This window comes from Dendropsophus ebraccatus, chromosome 4 (genome assembly GCF_027789765.1).
Source record: "Dendropsophus ebraccatus isolate aDenEbr1 chromosome 4, aDenEbr1.pat, whole genome shotgun sequence".
NCBI classification, from domain to species: domain Eukaryota; kingdom Metazoa; phylum Chordata; class Amphibia; order Anura; family Hylidae; genus Dendropsophus; species Dendropsophus ebraccatus.
In genome coordinates this window covers 162,414,450-162,431,785 of record NC_091457.1, presented here as the reverse complement: position 1 = coordinate 162,431,785, position 17,336 = coordinate 162,414,450, and the positions used below count along the sequence as shown (strand labels likewise).

The following is a 17,336-nucleotide window of genomic DNA, read 5'->3' as shown; positions in this document are numbered from 1 at the left end:
AGACTCACATGGACATCAGACTCACAAGGACATAAGACTCACATGGATATAAGTCTCACATGGACATCAGTCTCACATGGACATCAGACTCACATGGACATCGGTCTCACATGGACATCGGTCTCACATGGACATTGGTCTCACATCGACATCAGTCTCACACGGACATCAGTCTCACATGGACATCAGACTCACATGGACATCAGACTCACATGGACATCAGACTCACAAGGACATAAGACTCACATGGACATCAGACTCACAAGGACATAAGACTCACATGGATATAAGTCTCACATGGACATCAGTCTCACATGGACATCGGTCTCACATGGACATTGGTCTCACATGGACATCGGTCTCACATGGACATTGGTCTCACATCGACATCAGTCTCACACGGACATCAGTCTCACATGGACATCAGACTCACACGGACATCAGTCTCACATGGACATCAGTCTCACACGGACATCAGTCTCACATGGACATCAGACTCACATGGACATCGGTCTCACATGGACAGGAACTTCTGACTTTTTTAGTGCTAGAATATATATATATATATATATATATATATATATTATACATCTGTAAAGTCCTCCTGGTTCTCTTCTTCTATAGACTTGTTGCTCACTTTCCTTTGCGCTCTAAGCTCCTCGTGTAGCGCCAGTTCCATCCCGCACAGCGTCTTTCTTGGGTCGTTGACTTGTTTACTCTGAAATCCCTTCCAACCTTTTATGATGCGATGACTGGACCTTCTCCTGGGCTGCAGCCTATAACATGTGTAACGTCTCTCTGATCCTTGTGATGGAAGGCGGTGATATCTGTTATCTGTCACTCCTTATCTCCGTCCGCACTGTCCTCAATGTGACGTCTCATCGGTGTTTACAGCCTGACGAGACTCGGCTTCTCTTTTGCTGATGTTGTAGTCACCTCGCCGCAGTCCGTGATAGAGACAGAACATGTCACACGTCGCCCTGAGTTACAGAACACAATGTTTTGTCGCTTCTCTGGAATTATTCCGGACGTTATCAGGACAGGATATTATTGTTATTATGGGGTAAAGTACAAAGGATGAAAACGGTTTATTATAAGATTTCATCATTTCTTATGAACTATTTTCCCTAACTCCATAAATATTTTACTACTATAAACAAAACTAGGTTGGTACAAGTTGGGGACCTCAGCCAAATGGATTCATATTATTATTATTATTATTATTATTATTATTATTATTATTATTATTATTATTAATAATAATATAATCAATAATAACAATAATAATAATAATATTTTACTACTATAAACAAAACTATGTTGGTACAAGTTGGGGACCTCAGCCAAATGGATTCATATTATTATTATTATTATTATTATTATTATTATTATTATTATTATTATTATTATTATTATTTATTATTGCTATTATTTAATAATAATAATAATAATAATAATAATAATAATAATAATAATAATAATATGAATCCATTTGGCTGAGGTCCCTAACTTGTACCAACATAGTTTTTTTTTTATAGTAGTAAAATATTATTATTATTATTATTTATTATTGCTATTATTTATTATTATTATTAATAATAATAATAATAATATTATTATTATTAATAATGATAATAATAAATAATAGCAATAATAAATAATAATAATAATAATAATAATAATAATAATAATAATATTTTACTACTATAAAAAAAAACTATGTTGGTACAAGTTAGGGACCTCAGCCAAATGGATTCATGTTATTATTATTATTATTATTATTATTATTATTATTATTATTATTATTATTATTATTATCATAATTATTAGTAACAATAATAAATAATAGCAATAATAAATAATAGCAATACTACTACTACTACTACTAATAATAATAATATTTTTCTTACTTAAAACTTTTTTTAATAATATTTTATCTACTGTCTCCATTTCTTAAATATTTGTCTCTGCTGAGCACTGAATTTTTGTATATTAAAAACGTTAAAAAAAAAGAAGAAACGTTTTGCCTTATTTCCAAAAAAATGAACACGTCAATTAATAACAGCTGCTGTTCCATGAACGGCGGCCGTTATTGATCTTCCATGGATGCAGTCTGTTCATCTGTGGTGTGTATGGAAATCAATGCTGGTGGAGGGCCTCAACGGTTGTACAGGGCTCCATATGTCAATCAAGCAGGGGCTGGGAGATGAGGAAAGCGAGGAGGTGTGCCGGGCTGTGGCACTTGAGCAGCTTGGCTCCGCTTCCATGACACTTGGCTATGCAATGATGTCTGTGGACCTTAGTATAGAGAACAGCTAACATATAACCTTTAGGGTAGCTTCAAACGTACCGGATCTGCTACGGATCCTGGTAGTGTGAAGTTGAATGGGTCACATATTTTAATTTGGCTGCCAGTATGTGACCCGGCCCCTTTAACCCCCCCCCCCACATACGTCTGCAGCCCCCGGCCCGGAGCATACATTACCTGCTCAGCACCGCAGCCAATCGGTGTACGGCAGCACTGATTGGCTGATGGGGACCGACAGGAGCCTCACACACAGCTGCAGCGCTGAGCAGGTAATGCATGCTCCGGGCTGGGGGCTGCAGGCGGTGAGGGGGGGGGGGGTTAAAGGGGCTGGGTAACATAACTGAAGTGGAATAAAAATTCTGCTGCGGATATGTAATCCCTTAGACCTTCACACTACCAGGATCCGCAGCGGATTTCCCTGCAAACTCACAGCGTGAAATCCGCTGTGGATCCGGTACTTGGTAGGGTAGCTTCACCTGTACCGGAACGCAGCGGAATTTCTGCCTTGGATCCACAGCAGATTTGATCTAAATAACTGAAGACAGGATAAAATCTGCTGATGATCCTGTACGCGTGAATGCACCCTTAGGCTATGTTCACACATCATAAGAGACCGGCCACTCTGTTACCTGGCCGGGTCACGGAACGGCCGGTCTCTGAAAAGGTCATCCCGGCCGGTAATGCAGTACTGGCCGGATGATCTTTGCAGCCGCAGAGTTCTGATGCGCGCCCACATCAGAACTCTCCGCTGCACCCTATGGAGCGTACGGCCGGAGCCGCTCGCTCCATTGTGTGCACTGACAGGGTATGCACTGACATGTCAGTTTTCTACGGCACCGCGAGAGATCCTGGCCAGAGCGTATACTACAGTATGTGTATACGCTCCAGCTGTGATTCCATAGAAGACTAAGCACGATCGCACGAATGGCTGTACTTTTTACGTTGTGTGAACATAGCCTTAAGCTTGTGCAGTGACCTAAAATTAGCTTTATTGCAGGAAATTACAAAGTTTAGAGAGATTTTGGCAAGTTAAGAACATAAGTGTAGACGTTATATGAATTACCCAATACAATGGAAGCGTTTTATGGCTCCGACCGCTCTAATCTTCCCATATCCTGCTAGAGCTATAAAGGGAAAACTTTTATAAGGAATATTAAACCATAAAGACCATCACCAGGTATTCCTCTGAATCTCCAACAAACACCCTGACTCACACACCATAGGCGTCAGTCGTCTTATGGGCGCATTGCTGGGTGGAGATGGCGGCACAGGAGACTCTTGGACCGGGTCTGAGACTGTTCATGATCAACATTATTCTACTTATGTAGCAAAACAATTCAGAGCAATAAATGATGATTCTATCACCAGGTCCAAGGATCTAGGATTTGAATTTCCCTTAAGCCCCTATTACACGGGACGAGAAGGAAGTGAGTGCCCCCCTCGCTGCTGGTGCTATTACATCTGCTGACAGCGGGCAGGTAAGAGCAGGGGGGCCGCGGGGAGTGGCGAGGAGGGTTGTCTGGGCGATCATTAGATTGTTCGGGCAGCTCAAAGAAGATAGCGGCGGTCTGCTGCCACCGCTCCTATTCCACTGCTGCCCCCATTTTAGATCTTCACCCATATCCCATGGGAAAAAGCTGGATCCTACATGCCCTGAATGTGTAGGCTTAAAGGGGTTGTCCAGCGAAAATCTTTTTCTTTCAAATCAACTGGTGCCAGAAAGTTATATAGATTTGTAATTTTATTTCTATTGAAAAATCTCCAGGCTTCCAGTACTTATCAGCTGCTGTATGTCCTGCAGGAAGTGGTGTTTTCTCTCCAGTCTTACACAGTGCTCTCTGCTGCCACCTCTGTCCATATCTATCTATCTATCTATCTATCTATCTCCTATCTATCTATCTATCTATCTATCTATCTATCTATCTATCTATCTATCTATCTCCTATCTATCTATCTATCTATCTCTCTCTCTCTATCTATCTATCTAATCTATCTATCTCCTATCTATCTCCTATCTATCTATCTATCTCTCTCTCTATCTATCTCTCTATTTATCTATCTATCTATCTTCTATCTATCTATCTATCTATCTATCTCCTATCTATCTATCTATCTATCTATCTCCTATCTATCTATCTATCTATCTCCTATCTATCTATCTATCTATCTATCTATCTATCTATCTATCTCCTATCTATCTATCTCCTATCTATCTATCTATCTATCTATCTATCTATCTATCTATCTCCTATCTATCTATCTATCTATCTATCTATCTATCTATCTATCTATTATCTATCTATCTATCTATCTCCTATCTATCTATCTATCTATCTCCTATCTATCTATCTATCTATCTATCTCTCTATCTCTCTATTTATCTATCTATCTATCTATCTCCTATCTATCTATCTATCTATCTATCTCCTATCTATCTATCTATCTATCTCCTATCTATCTATCTATCTATCTATCTCCTATCTATCTATCTATCTATCTATCTATCTATCTATCTATCTATCTATCTATCTTCTATCTATCTCCTATCTATCTATCTATCTATCTATCTATTTCCCTATCTCCTATCTATCTATCTATCTATCTATCTATCTATCTATCTATCTATCTCCTATCTATCTATCTATCTATCTATCTATCTATCTATCTATCTCCTATCTATCTATCTCCTATCTATCTCCTATCTATCTATCTATCTATCTATCTATCTATCTATCTATCTATCTCCTACCTACCTATTTATCTATCTATCTATCTATCTATCTATCTATCTATCTATCTATCTATCTATCTATCTATCTATCTATCTATCTATCTATCTATCTATCTATCTCCTACCTACCTATTTATCTATCTATCTATCTATCTATCTATCTATCTATCTATCTATCTATCTCCTATCCCATTTATTACATAAAAAAGAAACAAATGATATAAAAATATACAATATATTATTCACCGTTTCCCTGGTCCAGATCGTCCCCGGTCGCAGTCCAGGATAACACAATCCTATCATCTACAATGGTCGCCTCTAGATCGGTTATCTTCTCGGGTTTATAGATATTGGGTTGAGGAGCTGAGGGCACATCAGATACCAGAAAAGACCCTCCTGAGACCGTCCTGCTGAACTCTCCAACATGGAGGTCATCTGCAGCAGTTTTGGGTCGTAGAGTTTTCATAGTGACGGCACCTACAGAGAGAGATGTCCAGAATGGGAAAAGACCATTGAAATATTTGGATGAAAGGTTAACCCTTTCCTGCCTGTCCTTGTAAATTAAAGGGTATTCTAAGGGCCTTATTACATAGAACAATAATCGTCCGAATCGGCCCTATCCGGACGATTATCGCTCCGTGTAATAAACACAACGATCAGGTGATGACAACGATCATTGGCTGATCGTTGATATGGGTTTGGAGCCATAATTGTCGGGCGCCGACCACGCATCGCCATGTCTCTATGACCTGTCAAAAGTTTTCTGAAGTGACAGTGACCCTTTAAATGTCTCTTACCATTTACCATAAATCCTGGAATATACAGAGCGCGGCTCTCGGGGAGGACCCGACGACTTTTACCCTTTTTATCGCTTTTGACCCGAACTTTTAAGCCGTATCTTCCATTCGCTGAGAACTGGGTGAAGTATCTAGAATAGACGCCGTCGTCCTTCATAATATCTGGGCCTGGAAACGAAGAAAAGGGAAGAGACTGAGCGCAAGAACAAGGGGCACAATCTGAGATTATTGGGGGGACGATCTGAAGCAACATGAGAAAATATCATGATCGTTGATTTAGATCTGAACCCAAAACTATTGCTCATCGTTTGCTGTAATTCCGCGTTCGTTCGCTCAAGTTCCACATTTTTTCACTAAACATTCAGTGTAATTGCACATTGCTCATTGTTTTCCTGGGATCAGAAGGAATAAACAATCATAGTAACGATCGCAATAACGATTATAGTAACGATCATAACTAACGACCATCGTTCTGTGGTGAACAATTTCAGGTGAACGATAAACAATCTCGTTTGCGATCCTTTAACGTAAGTCGTTAAAAAACGCTCGGTGTAATAGGACCCTAACACACACCGCATTACCTGCTCCATTGTCCAGCAGCTCCAGGGTCACTATTTGTCCACTGACCGTCTCTATTGTTGCAGTGACCTTTGCTCCGATGACCGGCATCAGTCCTTGGCTCACTGAGGTGTAGATAACCATGGGGTGGGGATATTGGTTTATATCTTTGTTCATATGAGCTTTTACAACAATTGGAGGAACTTCTTCATCTGAAGCCTTAGAGGTCACAACTAAACCCAAAACTTCAGCTGCACTACGGGAATTGCAGAGACTGTTCTGCCAGGGTCCGCTCTAGGACAGAAAGAAAACCCACATTAATAAATTCAGCACAATATGGAAGATCACTACAGATCACTGGTTGTTTTAGTGCACATCATATTATAATGTTCTTCTTTGTACTTTGTTGTGCTATGCTGCCACCTACTGGTGAATATTCTTAGCTGCAAGTAGAGGGGCTTATTGTAATATAAGGGCCCATTCACACTACAGGGTCAGTGTGAAGATTCCGCTCGGAACCTCTGCCGGCGGACTCCACTCCGAATGCCGTCTGCCATCTCTTTCAATGGGAGGCCTCACGCTAACGCACCTTTCCACGCAAAAAAATTGACATGTTCAATGCTTTGAGCGGAGAGCAGAGGTGCAGGAGACCTCCCATTGAAAGAGACGGCAAATGGAGCGGAGTCTGCAGGTATCCTATGAGGGAAGGACTATACATTTTTTTTGCCTTGGACTGTTTTGGGCAATAAAGAATTTTTGGTGGTGTTAGAAATAAATTCCAAACCATCCTTGCCACCTTTTCTACAGGACCTGCACCCCGCAGAGGGCACTGCAGCACATCTAATATGTTACCTTTTAGTGGAGAGAAACCTTATGGGCTTAAGGATAGAGGAGAGAACACAAGGACCCCTTATTCTAAATATATGTGCCCCTCTAAGAGCTCCCCTTGTATTCAGCTAGTCACAGCTAAGCTATTGAAACTGTAAATTGTGTAACGTCCTGCAGTAAAAAAAAATATATATATTTCTTAGCAAAGTGATTGCCTTGTTATACAGTTGTACAATTGTAAATGATGTGATGTGATTCCACATCTTAAAAGGCACAACCAGCCCTCAGGCTCTACGGCCTACAGGCCACCACGGAGAGACGATACTGCCTGTAAGTAATTAAAAAAAAAAAATAATCCTGTGCTGATTCATTCAGACCTCAGACAGCGAGGACTGTTGGCTATAAAAAGTTTATGATTTTAAAAGTGATTTAAAAAATGTTTTTAATTCTATTAAATGACAAATGGGAAATTGTTACCTTCGCTGTTCCCGGGATGTATAACCTTGCGGATTTGGAAGTGGTGTCACTGGTAAATTGTACAGAAGTATATGTAATGCCGTGTGGATCCTGCAGTGTAATGTTGGGTATAGCATTGTGCCAGGTAACTAGGAAGAACGTGTCCTTCCCCACTGTGTCATCAATGTAGACGGTGCCATCCGAGCACTGAGCGGGTTGTAGACTTGAGGCGGAGCTCTCCAGCTGGTAAAAGGAGAAGATTCAGTGTAAATACCAAATGTTATTTGAATCTGTAGTGTAATTTAAAGCGGTATCCCAGCCCTTAAAATATCCCCTCTCCAAAGGACAGGGTATAGGTGTCTGCTGACAGGAGCTCTGACCTCAGGGACCCCACCAATGTCTATGCATTTTATATGGAAGTGCTGGAGATACCCGAGGAAGACATTGCCAAGGACAATGCATGGAGAGTGGGTTGCAGCACCACTTTGAGACCACCAGGGTGCCATACAGTGGCGTAGCTACAAGGGTCGCAGGGGTCGCCACTGCGACCTGGCCCGCCGAGAGGGGGGCGAGGCCCTTGCCACCACACTGTGCCCCCTCCCCCGTTAATCACTCTTGTGACCGCAAGCATTGTTTTGCTTGCGGTCACAAGAGCAGACTCGTCCGGGCCCCCGGTTGATGCGGCTGACGAGGGTGTCCCGTCCTATACCCACAGTGAACTCCCTGTGTACCTGGGGCCCCAGCGCATAAGAAGCTTACTGATGTGCGGGGACCAGACGGAGACTACAGGAGAGGGGATCGACGGGGGAGTTTGTTGTTAGGTGAGTTTGTGCTTTTTTTTTGCTTTGCATAGAGGGAAGAGGGAGCCATCTATAAGGGGGGAGAGAGGGGGCCATCTATAAGGTGAGGGGGGGAAAGGGGGCCATCTATAAGGGGGCAACATGCAGTGGGGGCCCATCTATAAGGAGAGGGGGCAATCTATAAGGGGTGGGGCGAGAGGGGGCCATCTATAAGGGGAGGCAACATGCAGTGGGGGCCATCTATAAGGGGGGAGAGGGGGGCATCTATAAGGGGGGAGAGAGGGGGCCATCTATAAGAGGAGGCAACATGCAGTGGGGGCCATCTATAAGGGGAGGGGGAAAGGGGGCCATCTATAAGGGGGGGAACATGCAGTGCGGGCCATCTATAAGGATTGGGGGGGCATCTATAAGGCTAGGCAACATTCATCGGGGGCCATCTATAAGGGGGGATCAACATGCAGTGGGGGCCATCTATAAGGGGGAGCAACATGAAGTGGGGGACATCTAAAAGGGGTGGGGGGAGAGGGGGCCATCTATAAGGGGGGGAGAGGGGCCATCTAGAAGGGGGAGAGAGGGGGCCATCTAGAAGGGGAGGGGGGAGAGGGGGCCATCTAGAAGGGGGGACAACATGCCATCTATAAGGAGAGGGGCCATCTATAAGGGGTGGGGGGAGAGGGGGCCATCTATAAGGGGTGGGGGGATAAGGGGCCGTCTATAAGGGGAGGGGGAGATGGGCCATTTATAAGGGGTGGGGGAACAGGGGGCCATCTTTAATGGGTGGGGGGAGAGGGGGCCAGCTATAAGGGGTAAGGGGAGAGGGGGCCATCTATAAGGGGGGGGAGAGTGGGCCATCTATAAGGTGGGGCAACATACAGTGGGGGCCATCTATATATAGTATAAGGGGGATCACTTAGAGTCAGTCTACTCACTAAATGAGGGTGTAAAGGGGCCGATACAGACGTGCAGTTAGTAAAGAGATGAGGATGGTGCCAGAGTGAGGAGACTAATATGTCTGTCTGGCAGATTCTGTGGATTTGTGGCTCGGAGAAGTTCTAATGGCCCAGGGCAGATGGAGAAGAAAATGAAAAGGGAAGAACTCTGATCAGAGAAGACGTCCCCTGTGAGTCACCTGATGTAACTGCACTGTAATGTATATGGTGTATACAACCTGTGTAGAGCTGGGGCCACCTCTATATGACTGGATGAGGTGATAGTGATCTGTGTACAGTGGATTTCATTCAGTAGCAGCGGTGGTTGTTAGTCAGTATGTGGTAGTGTTAGTCATTATGTGGTGGTGTTAGTCAGTATGTGGCGGTGTTAGTCAGTATGTGGGGGTGTTATTTGTTTCTTGTTATCTGGTACTGTGTTTTATTGGTCTCAGTATACTGGATTTGGTCAGTAACAATATAGTGGTAATGGTAGTGGTTGTGGTGTGGCAGTTATATTTCCTTCCTATATACTGGTATTATTGGTAATGTTGGTTTAAGTGTACAGGATTTGGTCAGTAACAGTATGGCGGTAATATATATGCTGATAATATTTTCTCTTCCTACAGTATATGCTGGTGTTATTGGTAATATCTGTCTTGTGGTACATGAGGTGCTGACAGTCTGCTGTAGTTGGCAGTCCCCTAGTGAACATGGGGCCTTTTGGTAATTTGTTTGGGGAGTGGATTATGCACAATATCAGATCTCCTTCTGTAATGAAGAGTCAAAGAGGAGTTGTGGCTCAGCATTTGTGCCTCACTCTGGCACGCCTTACCACTCCTCCCTCTCTTTCATGAATAATCCTTGCTGCTCGGCCTCCATGTAACGGTTGGAGTCGTGGATCCGCTGTACCACCACTAGCGATGACGAAGCCACACCAGGTAGAGGAGTCTAAGGGGCCGCTGGTCTTCACCAGAGCCCGCCGCAAGGTAGGATGGACTTGCTGCGACAGGCGACCCCCAGGGGTCTTCTCATTACTGTATCATTTTTTAAAGTGCAAAGAATTTCCAATCAGGCCCAAATTAGTTTTAAAATTCATTTTTTATACAAAAATGAGAAATAAGAAAAAAGTCAATAACTATATTTTATTTCCATCAGGAGCATTTAACCCAGCAGAAAACTGTTGTTGTCTTTCGACAGATGACTGAGACGACTCTAGACCAACCACAGCTCCAGCACATTTGGGCTCAGAGATTCAACTAAATGTGTTTCTTTCAGACATAACCTGCCTACAGAGGACTGATCTACAATCAGAGACACTGGCTGACAGCTGAGCGAGCAGGAGGCCGGGCAACAGAAATTATTCATGAAAAAGAGGAAAGAGGAAGGAGTGGTGAGGCGGCCAGAGTGGGGCACAAACGCTGAGCCACAACTCCTCTTTAAATCTTCTTTACAGTAGGAGACTCAATAATGTGCACGGACAAATGACCAAAAGGCACCATGCTCACTGGGGGACTGACAGCTACAGCCTACTGCAGCACCTCAGGTAGGGCCCGGGAGCTGACAGATTCCCTTTTTGGCTATGTTAACACATCATTTTCTTACAGTGAAAAAATAAAGTTTTTTATAATAGCGGCATTGTCTTTATAAGAATGGCTGTAAATAATGATCAGGATCCTTTCTTTTTTACGGCTGTTATTATTTAAAACATTTCATTTTTCACTTCAGAAAGGTGTGTGAACATAGCCTTAATGTGCTTCCTGGTTCAGAACAAAATCTTAGTCATCAGCACAGATCCATATAATCTCTCTGTCGGGTCATATTAAGACAATGAACATTTATCTGTATAAAGTGTTTAGTGATGTCTCCATTATTAGCTGTAATTGAGCTAAAGGCATCGATTAACCCTTGTGGCCCTCCTGAATCTGCAGCCAGTAATAATAATCCACCTGTGAGGGGGGGGGGGGGGGAAGGATAGCCATTTAGTTTTAGATTATGCTGTATGTAAACTCCCTATTATCTGTGCAGCGCTCCGCAATCCTCATGCATAATACACTGCAGTACAGTAGTAGGAATCACTTGTACAAGTCTCTTGGAACTATAACTAAAAGTTTTCATGTAAAAAGAAAGTTTTTGAAACTAAAAGCCCCATGTATTAAAAATTCAAAAAGCCCCATCCCCATTAAAGGGCTTATCCAGTGCTACAAAAACATGGCCACTTGGTTCCAGAGACAACACGACTCTTGTCTCCAGGTCAGGTGCAGTTTGCAAATAAGCTCCATTCACTTCAATGGAACTGAGCTGTGCAAAACTCTGCCCAAGCTGGAGACAAGAGTGGGGCTGTCTCTGACAGAAAGTGGCCATGTTTTTGTAGCGCTGGATAAGCCCTTTAATCACAATGACATTGTTGGTATTACCACATTTGTCTTTCAACTCGTCAAATCTAATGTTGTTTTTCCCACATGGTAAATATTACAGATGAACGAATATACAGTAATAACTACCATATTTTCCAGCTTATAAGAAGATTGGACCTATAAGGTGAGTTCATTTTTTTTCATTTTTTATAGTGGTCGCCGCATTCAGTGGGGGAGGCAGGCGTTTTTGAGCTCCCCCCCCCCCTCCCCTCACCAGACGTGGTTACCATACCCGGTGTGTCTGGAAAAGCTGGATCCAGTCCTGGGAAACTTTGTTTATTCTCCCAGAGTTGGATCCAGCTTTTCCCAGCACCCGGGGAGGAGCGGCAGTGAGTTAAAAGGCAGCAGGTTAATAAGCCGACTGCTGAGCTAATGAAGAGAATTGCTTAGTTATTACCTTATATTTGCTCATCTCTAGAAAATATCATCGCCATCAAAAAGGTAAAAATCACCAACTGCAGAAATATAAAGTATATCAGAGTATTATCCACAACCCTGAGCCCATGTAGAGTAATAGGAAATTTATAGAATAAAGTAACAACATCTACAGTGTCTCTTAAAAAAAAAAAATAATAATAATAACAACAATAATAATAATAACAATAATAATAATAATAATAATATTATTAATAATAATAATAATAATAACAATATTAGTAATATTAATAACAATAATAACAATAATAATAATAATAATAATAATAATAATAATATTAACAATAATAATAATATTAATAATAACAATAATAATAATAAGGCTGGAAACGTTGTAGAGTCACACAGTATTTGGGTAGTGTGCGCCATTCCTTATGTCCGGATCTATTATAGGGAGTACTGTACTATATAGGAGCTCACCTGTTATTTGTTTGTAAGTTTTGGTTCTTCAGCAGATCCGAGGAATATGACGTGTACTATGGCGCCGCTATCTATAACTTGTGGAAAATAAAGTGGTGTATCGTGGTCATCTTCCCCCGCTGATACTATTAGGATTTCTGATCCATCAGCCTTCTCTCCATTGACCTGTGCAGTAACAGGATATGTGGCTATAAATTATACACCTGGATAAGACACGTCAATGCTCCCTTTTCTAATTCCAGAACAGCTCTGTATATAATGTAACCGGGTAACTCAGGATTGCTTATGAACATGGCCTTAAAGGGGTTGTCAGGTGACAGAAATTTTTAATTAGGTATAATGACTTTTACTATCCCCCGACACACAAATACAACAGTCCTTGATCCTTTTTGATCAGCAGTTCCTGTGAAAATCTTTTTCTTCAAATCAACTGGTGTCAGAAAGTTGTAAAGATTTGTAATTTACTTATATTAAAAAATCTTAAGTCTTCCCATACTTATCAGCTGCTGTATGTCCTGCAGGAAATGTTTTATTTTCAGTCTGACACAGTGCTCTCTGCTGACATCTCTGGCCGGGACAGGAACTGTCCAGAGCAGGAGAGGTTTTCTATGGGAATTCATATAAAACCGAGACAGAGTTCCTGTCTCGGCCAGAGATGTCAGCAGAGAGCACAGTGTGAGACTAAAAATAACATGACATACAGCAGCTAATAAGTATGGGAAGACTTGAGATTTTTTAATAGAAGTAAATTACAAATCTATATAACTTTCTGATATCAGTTGATTTGAAAGAAAAAGATTTTTGCTGGACAACCCCTTTAAGCAAAAATAAATATGTATTCCTAAATGCTGAAAGAAGACGTACAGTCAGAGGCTATCATGGGGGTAGACAATGCAGCTGCTTGGGGGCCCGTACAGCAGAGGAGCCCTGGCCGCCCTCAGCAAAGGGTAGCCTGCCTCAATGATGCTTGCTATACCCCCCGTCTGACAAAGGCAGTATCTCAGCATGGCTTCTGCAACACCTCAGCTGCCAGCAAGCACGATCCCCCCACCCCCTTACCCCACAGGCAGTGCCTCCTGCACTACAATGTACCATGAGCCCCAGGAACGCCAAGGGAAGGTAAGAGCCACAGAATGCACTGTGCAGGGGAGACTGTGCCAGAGTCTGCCAGACTGCTTAACCCCTATGTACTGCAGTTTGAAAGTGACACATACTTGCTACAGCACAAAAAATGGGTTAAAGAGCAGAAGACAAGGAGACCTTTGCTTTCCTGCTCTGCAATGATAACCCCTAACCTTTGTTCTCCAGCTGCCCGCTGGTAGAAAAGTGTGAGGGGCTCCATGCAGAGATCAGGGGTCATCAGTGCAGAGCAGGGAAGCAGAGATCTCATTGTCTTCTGCTCTTTAACCATTTTTTTTGTTTCAGCATGTAAGTGAAGTTTGTGTCACTTTCACACTACAGTACATAAAGCGTAAAGCAGAAGCCATATTCCCCAACTCCCAGGCCTACTGTCAGTGCCTAAAGGAAGAGGAGAAGTGAGGGACTGGGTAGAAGCCAGGTGCGTATATATATATATATATATATATATATATATATATATATATATTTGTTATTTATTTATTTTTTACAAAAGAGGCATAGCTTACAGGTTTATTGCTGGGGTGGTCACTGCGGAGAGGATTACCTAGAAAGCATACTACAAGGGCACATAACCTGCATGTAGAATACATGGGGGGACTACTGGGGGGGGACTACCAGTCTGGAGGATAGGTATATGGGGGATTCTACTTATTGCGTGAGAGCTATGTAGTGTCCCACTATGTGTTTTTCTTTTCTTCTTACACCTTGGTGACAGGGCATCTCTCTAGTGACACAGGTCAGGACAGGAGGCTGCTGTTCCTTACTCCAACCACTAGATGTCACAATCTCACAGCACAGCTGCAGATAACACTAGGTCTAGCTACACACACAATTTTCCCTCTATAGTAAATACTTCCTTTTAGTATTTAGTAAGAGTAGTGTCTAAATCCCATACCGTAAAGGGACCTCGATGGGTGCGTGCACACGCATTTAATTGGCTGCTCCACTCCGGGCTTCCTAGCAGCCAAAATCAGACCCTGACGGACCCCCAACCCTAATCCGAACGTTTAGTTTTAGGGTTAGGGTTGGGGGTTATGTCCCACTTATTTGTCATGGTCTAACCCTCCCCACAGCCCCAACCTTAACCCTAACCTTCCTGATTAGCACCAACCCCGAAGATTAGGGTTGTTGTGTGGGCAGGGGATAGTTAAGTAATATGTTGGTAATAACCCTAATCCGACCCCCAACCCTAACCCTAAAACTAAAAGTTCGGATTAGGGTCAGGGGTCCGGCAGGGTCTGATTTTGGCTGCTAGGAACGGAGCAGCCAATGAAATCTGGGCAGGGCTTGTCTGGAGAGCTGTGTGCGCGTGCCCAGCGAGGTCCCTGTACGGTATGGGATTTAGTCATTAGTCACCAGTTAGTAAGTTGGTGTCTCGCTATAGGCCAGGTAAGACCTGTATATAGTTGTTTCAGCACTAGTTACCCAACCACTATGGGTCACTAGACCAGACTCCTAGGGAAATCAGAGACAAGGGAGTCTTCACCCTTGCCTATACCATGGACTTACTAGCTAACAACTGGACAGTCAACCACCTTAGAGAAAAGGGACGGACAACTCAGGACTGGACCTGCATAGAGCACAGCAAGCCGCTCTCTACTGACTGACACTCAGTTTTGTAGGAAGGACACTACAAGCCAGCTCTACCCAGAGCAGAGACCTGGGACTTGTACTACCCCAGTAGGATGGGTAACCCGACAATGTGGGGCAGAAGGCGGTTAGGTAAGATACCTAGAATCATCCATACATGAGTACGAGGATTTCTTCAAACACTTCTCGACACTTCACCACATCCTGGCAGAGTACCTAGTATATTAGGAAAGGGCCCTCCTATCCGGTCCTTTTCTCCTCTTACTCTTCCTTCTATCAACTCACCTATCTACCTGTTAAATCAGTAGAGATTGTTTTGCACTAATTACCTGAGCACTCTCTGTAACTGTTTGCTCTAAGTACCGAAACACTGATTGTCACTATCCTTGACATTTTCCAAGTAAAGTTTTAAAGTTGTTTAAAGTAGGACTCTACCATCGTACTTGCACCTACACTCCATTTCTCACACTATCTCTAATCTCTACCGCTCCTGGCCACCGTGAAAAGTAGCCCCCAAAACACCAAACCCACCAGCAGGCCCACTCCACCCCAGATTAACCCCCCCCCCAACCACCTGACCCCTAGCTACACCGCTGCATCCTTCCCACAGATATCTGTTTGTACTTTACCTCAATGGCAGCCAGAAGTCCGGCACATATATTTGTTCCTCCGCCTGATTCTGTGGGAAGAAGTCGCTTCAGCTGCTGACGTTCTGCATCACCTTTTATTTGGACTAATGGGGATCTAATGGAGGCAGAGTCTGAATACGTCACCAGTCCAACATAGGAATCGCTCTCGATGATTTGTACAAGAAAAACCTCTGCCGCCTGGTACAGATGCTGGATACGACTATACTGAAAGCACAAGAAAAACACAAAGGTCACTTCTTTTAATTGCATTTTAATATGTAGGGGTTTTTTTTTTAGTTTTTTTTTTTTGTTTGTTGTGTGAACAAGACATGTTGGGCCCCATTCTCACCATATTCTGTACCTTCAAAAAGGTGGGCCACTATGTCTTTATGTCACCTGCCGCAAGCTACTCAAGTCAGGTGTCACACTCTGGGTTGAAGGCTGCTGTTTTACACTTTTGCCACTTGGTGTCTCACTCTCCCCTACTTTCCTGCACAGCTTAAGGTTCTTAAAGGGAACCTGTCACCCCCCGTGCCGGGGTGACAGGCTCCCGACCCCCCGTTAGAGCCCCATATACTTACCTAATCCCGCCGGGTCCCGCTTCTGGAGGTGGTCGGGTGACGGAGATCTCAGCCGCTGCAGCCGCTGAGAGATGAGTCCAACACCCATAGAGAATGACAGGAGAGTCCAGCGCTCCGTCATTCTCTATGGGTGTTGGACTCATCTCTCAGCGCGCGCGCCGGGCTGCAGCAGCTGAGATCTCAGTCACCCGACCTCCAGAAGCGGGACCCGGCGGGATTAGGTAAGTATATGGGGCTCTAACGGGGGGTCGGGAGCCTGTCACCCCGGCACGGGGGTGACAGGTTCCCTTTAAAGGGGTTATTCAGTGCTACAAAAACATGGCCACTTTTTCCCCTACTGTTGTCTCCAGTTCAGGTGCAGTTTGCAATTAGTCTTCATTTACTTCAATGGAACTGAGTTTCCAAACCCCACACAAACTGGAGACAACAGTAGGGGGGAAGTGACCATGTTTTTGTAGCGCTGGATAACCCCTTTAAAGGTTAACTGTGTTCTATGTTCTGTTTTATGTTCTGTTTTATGTAACCAATCAGTAACTTGGGTGCTTCGCACTACATCACCTATCAAACACTTAGATTCCTGTTCGTCTAGCACTTTCCCAACCAATAGGAGGTTAATCATAGTCACCCCTATTTAAGGTCGCTAGTTCCTGGTGGGAGGATCTTTTCCTGGTCTTTTCTAGTAGATGGTGGAGAGAGAACAGGCCAAAGTTAGTGTTCTGG

The 17,336-nt window shown here is 43.3% G+C and overlaps 1 protein-coding gene across 1 annotated transcript in view; it reads right to left on the bottom strand.

Annotated features, from left to right (window-relative positions):
• Positions 1–865: 865 nt before the first annotated feature.
• LOC138789376 (calcium-activated chloride channel regulator 4A-like) overlaps positions 866–17,336 on the bottom strand; it is a 22,496-nt gene continuing 6,025 nt past the window's right edge. The window contains exons 9-18 of the mRNA XM_069967988.1: positions 16,031–16,260; positions 15,837–15,855; positions 12,688–12,826; positions 11,241–11,371; positions 7,700–7,915; positions 6,418–6,688; positions 5,837–6,004; positions 5,286–5,516; positions 3,372–3,432; positions 866–980 (exon numbers count right to left, since the gene is read on the bottom strand). Coding sequence (XP_069824089.1) covers positions 866–980; positions 3,372–3,432; positions 5,286–5,516; positions 5,837–6,004; positions 6,418–6,688; positions 7,700–7,915; positions 11,241–11,371; positions 12,688–12,826; positions 15,837–15,855; positions 16,031–16,260 — 1,581 coding nt within the window. The remainder of the gene's footprint in view (positions 981–3,371; positions 3,433–5,285; positions 5,517–5,836; positions 6,005–6,417; positions 6,689–7,699; positions 7,916–11,240; positions 11,372–12,687; positions 12,827–15,836; positions 15,856–16,030; positions 16,261–17,336) is intronic.